We start from the raw sequence: 7,285 nt of genomic DNA, 5'->3' as shown, positions 1-7,285 counted from the left end.
GTATGCAAAGAGATTGAGCATGCATCTACCAGTCCAGCCAAGCCAGAGGATCCATTCCCTACACCACCTTCATCAACAGCACATATCACTACCTCTGTTCTTCCCCTAAAAGGAAGGGCCAGTGAACCTACCTTTGGCCTCCCCTAGACCTGGCCATAGGAGAGCAGGGGCCACTTACCACTCTTCATGTCTGGTCAGAAACATCCACTATCCAAAGCTGGTGGATTCCTGGGTATTGGTGTTGACGCAGATCCAGACGTAATCTTCAGCTCTCACACTTGATGTCCACCTACTTTGAGGCATGAGCTTCTTTTGTCAGCGTTGGAAGGTGACTCAATTATTATTAATTGTTGTATTCAGCATCTACTCTCATAGTCATCTGGTCCTTAATGTCCCAGTAGTGACAACAGCACAGTGTTGGGGCAGGCTGGATGTGTTCATATGGAGACAGAAGAATCATCACATCATTGTCAAGGGCCTTGTCAGAGGATAGTCTATTGGCTCAAGTGTTTCTGCAATAGATGTGGACAACACAGCCTCTCAGCCCATCCTGAAGCTGGTACAGGAACTTTCAGAGACTGTCCATTATGAATGTCGTTACAGAGAAGTGAGGACGGAGAGGTCCAGATCCTCTTTTCACTGCCTTCCCTTAATTGTTGAACAAGATTCATTTCTGTGCATGGGAAGGAAATGTCTTCATCTTGATAGAAGGTAGAACAAATGGGGGAAGAAGGAGAAACAAGGATCAGCTTATCTGTCCCATGAGAATGTGTGTTAATTGTTCTTGGGGTACAGGGGTTGAAGGTAAGTGCTCAGATATTCTTGCCTGTTTACCAGATGTTTTGGGCAGCTACGAAAAAGACCCTCTTCTTGTGAATGGAGTCTCTGTGGTTTTGCTCATTGTTCACCTCATTAGTGGTCTGGCTGTTGTTTTTCCTATTTGGGCAGGTAGCATAAAAGTGTGGGAATCTAGTCTTTCCCTCATCTACAGATGCTGGAGTCCATTATTGGCAGATCCTCCACACTGATATTGTGCCCACAGATCTCAGGCCCTGGGTGTCCTTCTGATCTGCAGGAAGACTTGGAGGTGGCCAATTAGAGGCTTGACAGTTGTTCCTCTGCCAGATATTATATCCTCACATTAGATTCCATCTGGACACTTGTCCCTGTGTACAACAGCCTCACATCTTTCCTGCACACCTTGCCCAAGTAGGAGAATTTTACTTTGTGTTTCTAGTTCAGTGTTGTTATTTTAAGAGGTGATCCTCGGCAACAATGAACTACTGCCATTGTAGTCCAGTCCAGGACCTTCCTTGCCTGTCAAGCAGTAGGTTCTGTAGCACAGCACCATCATCTGCAGAGGAGAAGCTGAAGGAGGGAAAGATATTAGATGTCAGGGTAACTTAAACCCGGGCACCTTAGACAACAGCAGGCTCCTCTTTCTGAGGACGTCCTACTGAATGAGAGCTTCCTTGGAGGATGACACAATTATGGTAAGAGCCAAGAGGCTCAGAATGCAAGGACACTGGAGCAAGTGCAGGGATGGGAGAAGTTATAGACCCTTTCCATAAGACTAGCATGATGCTGTATGCCAAGGCTCTGAATGCCACAGTGGAGGTTCTAGAGACACTACAACCATGTCCTCTCTAAGACTCATGCAGGATACACAGGAACTGGGTATCCAGGTCTGCTTCTCCATGGAGGTATCCAAGCAGCAATGTCAGACTTCACAGGTCTCAGCACACCCTGCCTGTCCAATTGAATTGTAGGAAGGTAGAGGTGGCCCCTTTGTATTTTGACCATGGCTACTCTGCCAGGCACTCGGTCCACAATCCGAGTCTCTATCTGAATATATCCAGCATGGATGACAGCTCCACATTCCCCCTTTCACCTTGGCTGTATCCACAGGCACTTGCTGATTATTGCTAGTTCAGTTTCATCAGATAGCCCCTAGGCATTCTCCAGTTAGATTGCTTCCTCAGATGGTAAGTTAAGGATCAGGGCTTGATCCTGCTGCAGTAGAAATACATTTGATCATGTTTTCTGTCTGATCCAGGAGCTGTCCTCTGCCATACTGCTCCATACCCAAATAGCACAGGGAGAGAGCTATCCTCCAGGAGTGTCAACAAGCCTGTGAGTATATGTAAAACCTCAGAAAATTATAGAAGAAAACTTCCCTAACCTAAAGAAAGAGATGCACATAAACATACAAGAAGCCTATCGCGCACCAAATAGATTGGACCAGAAAAGAAATTCTTCTTGTCACATTAGAGTTAAAACACCAAATGCCCAAAACACAGAAAGAATATTTAAAGTAATAAGGGGAAAAGGTGCTGGTTCAACTGGAGGGCAGCATGCAGAAGAATGCAAATCGATCTATTCTTATCTCCTTGTACTAATTTCAAGCCCAAGTGGATCAAGGACCCCCACCTTAATCCAGACACACTGAAACTTATTACAACGTTTTTGTAAGGCAAAAGTCACAGTCAATAAGACAAAATGGCAACCAACAAATTGGGAAAGGATCTTTACCAACCCTACATCCGACAGAGGGCTAATATCCAAGATATACAAAGAACTCAAGAAGTTAGATTCCAGAGAGCCAAAAAAACCCTATTAAAAATGGGGCATAGATCTAAACAAAGAATTTTCACCTGAGTAATATTAAATGGCTGAGAAGCACCTAAAGAAATGTTCAACATCCTTAGTAATCAGGGAAATGTAAATCAAAACAACCCAGAGATTTCACCTCACACCAGTCAGAATGGCTAAGATCAAAAACTCAGGAGACAGCAAGTTCTGGGGAGGATATGGAGGAGGAGGAACACTCCTTCACTGCTGGTACAAGCTGTGATTGGTACAAGCTGGTATTACAAGCTGGTACAACCACTCTGGAAATCAGTTTGGTAGTTTCTCAGAAAAGTAGGCATACTTTTTCACTACCAGAGAACCCTGTTATACCACTCCTGGACTTATAATCCAGAGGATTCTCCAGTATGTAATAAGGACACATGCTTCACTATGTTCATAGCAGCCCTATTTATAATAGCCAGAAGCTGGAAAGAACCCAGATGTCCCTCAACGGAGGAATGGATACAGAAAATGTCATATATTTACACAATAGAATACTAGTCAGCTATTAAAAACAATGAATTCATCAAATTCTTAGGCAAATGGGTGGAACTGGAAAATATCATCTTGTGTGAGGCAGCCTAATCACAAAAGAACACACATGGTATGCACTCATTGATCAGTGGATATTAGCCCAGAAGTTAGGAATACCCAAGACACAATTCACATATCAAATGATGCCTAAAAAGAAGGAAGAAGAAAGTATGGATACTCTGGTCCTTCTTAGACGGGGGAACAAAATACTCACAGAAGGAGATACAGAGACAAAGGGTGGAGCAGAGACTGAGGGAAAGATCATCCAGAGACTGCCCCACCTAGGGATCCAACCCATATACAGTTACAAAACCCAGACACTATTGAGGATTCCCACAAGTGCCATCCCATATACAGTTACAAAACCCAGACACTATTGAGGATTCCCACAAGTGCCATCCCATATACAGTTACAAAACCCAGACATTATTGAGGATGCCAGCAAGTGCTTGCTGACTGGAGCCTGATATAGCTGTCACCTGGGAGGCTCTGCTAGTGCATGGCAAATACAGAGGGCGACACTCTCAGTCAGCCATTGAACTGAACACAGGGTCTCTAATGGGGGAGCTAGAGAAAGCACCCAAGGAGCTGAAGGGGTTTGCAGTGCCATAGGAAGAACAACAAAATGAGCCACCCAGAACTCCCAGAGCTCCCAGGCACAAAACCATCGACCAGAGAGTTCACATGGTGTTACCCATGGCTCCAGACACATAGGCAGCAAAGGATGGCCTTGTTGGGCATCAGAGGGAGAAGAGGACCCTGGTCCTGGAAAGGTTTGATGCAGCAGTGTAGGGGAATACCAGGACAGGGAAGCGTTAGGGGGTGATTGGGGAACAGGGGAGGGGAGATGGCTTCTGGGACTTTGGGGGCATGGAACCAGGAAAGGGGAAATCATTTGAAATGTAAATAAAGAATGTATCTAATAAAAAATAATACAAACCGATCCATTCTTTTGTTTTGTATTGTTTTTAAATCGATCCATTCTTATTTCCCTGTACAAAGCGCAAATCCAAGTGGATCAAGGACCTCTACAGAAAACCTGATACACTCAATCTAATAGAAGAAAAAGTGGGAAATAGTCTCAAATACATTGGCACAGCGGAAAATTTCCTGAACAGAACACCAATGGCTTATAATCTAAGATCAAGAATTGACAATTGGGACCTCATAGAATTGCAAAGCTTTTTTAAGGCTAAGGGCATAATAGCAGCCTTATTTATAATAGCCAGAAGCTGGAAAGAACCCAGATGTCTCTCAACAGAAGAATGGATACAGAAAATGTGATACATTTACACAATGGAATACTCTGTTATTAAATACAGTGACTTCATGAAATTCTTAGCCTAATTGATGGAACTAGAAATATTACATTAGGTTAGGCAAACGAATCACAAAAGACCACACATGAATGCACATTCTGATAAGTGGATATTAGTCCAGAAGCTGGGAACACCCAAGACACAATTCACAGAGCAAACAAAGCTCAAGAAGGAGGGAGAACAAAGTGTGGATACTTTGGTCTTTCTTAGAAGGGGGAACAAAATAGCAATGGGAGGAGATTCAGAGACAAAGTGTCAAGCTGAACCTGAAGGAAAGACCATCCAGAGTCTGCCCCAGCTGCAGATCCATCCCATATACAGTCACAAAACTCAGATACTATGGTGGATGCTAAGAAAGGCTTGCTGAAAAAGCCTTTGTTATAGCTGTCTCCTGACAGGTCCTGCCAGAGCCTTACAAATACAGTCGGATGCTCACAGCCAACCATAGCACTGAGCATGGGGTCCCCAATGAAGGAGGTAGAGAAGGGTCTGAGGGAGTGGAAAGGTTTTGCAGCCCCATAGGAAGAACAACAAGACAAACCAACCAAACCTCCCAGAGCTTCCAGAGACCAAGCCACCAATCACGGAGTGCAGATACCTGTGGCTGCATAATAGCAGATGACATCCTTGTCAGGCATCAGTAGGAGGAGAGTTCCTTGGTCCTCTGAAGCTCTGATAGATGCCCCAGGGTAGGGGAATTGAAGACGTGGAGATGGGAGTGGGTGGATGGGTGGAAGAACACCTTACTAGAAGCAGCAGGAGGGTAGATAGGAGAGGGGGTTTCCAGGAGAGGAGGAAACCAGGTAAGGGGATAACACCTGAAATGTAAATAAATTAAAATTAAAAGAAATATATCTGACCATCTCAAGAGACCCTGGAAATATACATCTCATTTCCAATGAGAAGACACGAATAAATACAGAGAGAATAAACTTCAGAGCCGAAATGCACCCTCCCATACTTGCCTATCCGTTCATTGGGTTCATCATCCAACCTCTTCCAGGGGAGCCACGTTCTAGGAGGATGTACACTGGGTTTTTGGAGCCCGGGGGATGCAACAAAGTCTCCACAGGCAATCCCTGATTCTTTTTCGAAAGCGTTTGAAACGCCCGCTCTTCACAGGGGGAGGCAGTGGTTCCACAGACCAGCTTTGCTCAGGGGGCAAGTGTGTTTTGTCTTCCGCGGTGATGGTGTCGAAAAGACACGCGGCAGCCACGGCTCCAGAGTGGAGGGCAGGGGCAGAGGCAGAAGCAGGGCTCTTCTTTTTTGGAAAATGGAGGGCCATGGGCGGCAAGGAGACACTTCTGGCCACTATGTACCCTGATAGTGCCAGGGCATCAGGTCGCAGCTGTCCTGAGGGCCTTATGTGGAGGAGGCCAGAGTTGGGTTCACTGGCTCTTCTTTTGAGGGGAAGACCAGGGCTAGAGGCATGTGCTGGCGATGGGGGTGGTGTAGGGCACGGATTGACAGGCTTGGCTGAACCGGTAGGTATAGTCTCGATTCCTAGGCGTACCTGTTCTTGTAAAAGCAAATAGGTCCCCATTTTTTCATCAAACTTTCTCTTGTGCAGCGACTCCAAAATCTCGTTGGCATTAAACCCCATGCCACGGAGCCTGTCTACGATGTCGCAGTCTGGATAGGAGTCAGTGGGGATGTTTACTTCAGCCTTTAGTATCCAGGGATGTTCTTCAATATCTTCGATGGAGGGCCTCATCTCTGGGGCAACAGTAAGGATCTGGTGGATTAGATTTTCAAGGTGACCAGAGAAGTAAGGTGGAATGTGATAGGTCCCCGTGGCGATATTTTCTTCTATCTCCTTCACGCTGTTTCCTGTAAAGGGGTAGTACGAAGTGCTTATAAAATAGAGCAGCACGCCCAAACTCCACACATCGGTTTTCCTGCCGTCGTAAGCCTCCCCTAGTACGAGTTCTGGGGCAAAAAAGACCTTGGTCCCACACCTCCGTTTCAGGAAGCTGCCAGGACTGATCTTGGTGGCCAGCCCAAAGTCTGTCAACTTGACGTTACCCTCCGCGTCCCTGAGGACATTCTGTGGTTTAATGTCTCTGTGAATAAAGTCATTGTTGTGGCAATACTTTACTGCAGACACTACTTGACCAAATATTTTCTTGGCCTCTGCCTCCTGCAGTGGGCCATTCTCCTCTGTTAAATCAGATAAGTTCCCTCCCGGAGCGTATTCGAGTATAAAATTAACGTGGCTTGGTGTTATCAGGACCTGGAAGAGGCGGATGATGTTCGGATGGTTTAAGGTCTCCAATGCTGTGCGTTCTGCCAGGATGGTTCTCTCGGACTTCTTGGTGATTTCTATCGATTTGACGGCGACCATCACCTTGGTTGTCAGGTGCAAGGCCAATCTGACAGTACCAAAGGCACCCTCACCGAGATGGAAAAGTACTTTGTATTGACTTGCCAAATTCTTGCTTTTGGCATCGTTGGCCATGGGGCTGAGTGTTCCGTGCACTCTGGTTACCACCGGTTGTGAGGTTCAAGGAACCCACAACTAACAATATCGAGTGCACTGAACGAGTCCCACAGGTCACCCAAATCGGCTCCCTGCTCTGTATGGACAAATCCAACAGGCCAGTCCACAGTCTTATACAGAGGGCACGCATTCTTCCATCACAGAGGATTTTTGTGAGGTCAGAGCACAAAATGCACCTACCAGAGGTTGTAACCCACAGTGGCTATCCTCACTCTGAGCCAGAGGGACCTTTCCATTCTCATAAAAATGAGACTATAAGCTTCTTCTTCAGCAGATCAAAAAGACAGATCAAAACTTAACT

The 7,285-nt window shown here is 45.8% G+C and overlaps 1 protein-coding gene across 1 annotated transcript; it reads right to left on the bottom strand.

Moving 5' to 3' along the window:
• Window positions 1-5,499: 5,499 nt before the first annotated feature.
• LOC127670380 (putative sperm motility kinase W) lies at window positions 5,500-6,942 on the bottom strand. The gene has a single exon (XM_052164707.1). The coding sequence runs from the start codon at window positions 6,940-6,942 to the stop codon at window positions 5,500-5,502; it is 1,443 nt and encodes a 480-aa protein (XP_052020667.1).
• Between the last annotated feature and the right edge of the window lie 343 nt (window positions 6,943-7,285).

The sequence above is a fragment of the Apodemus sylvaticus genome, chromosome 20 (assembly GCF_947179515.1).
Source record: "Apodemus sylvaticus chromosome 20, mApoSyl1.1, whole genome shotgun sequence".
NCBI classification, from domain to species: Eukaryota; Metazoa; Chordata; class Mammalia; order Rodentia; family Muridae; genus Apodemus; species Apodemus sylvaticus.
This window is presented reverse-complemented; position numbering and strand designations above follow the sequence as displayed.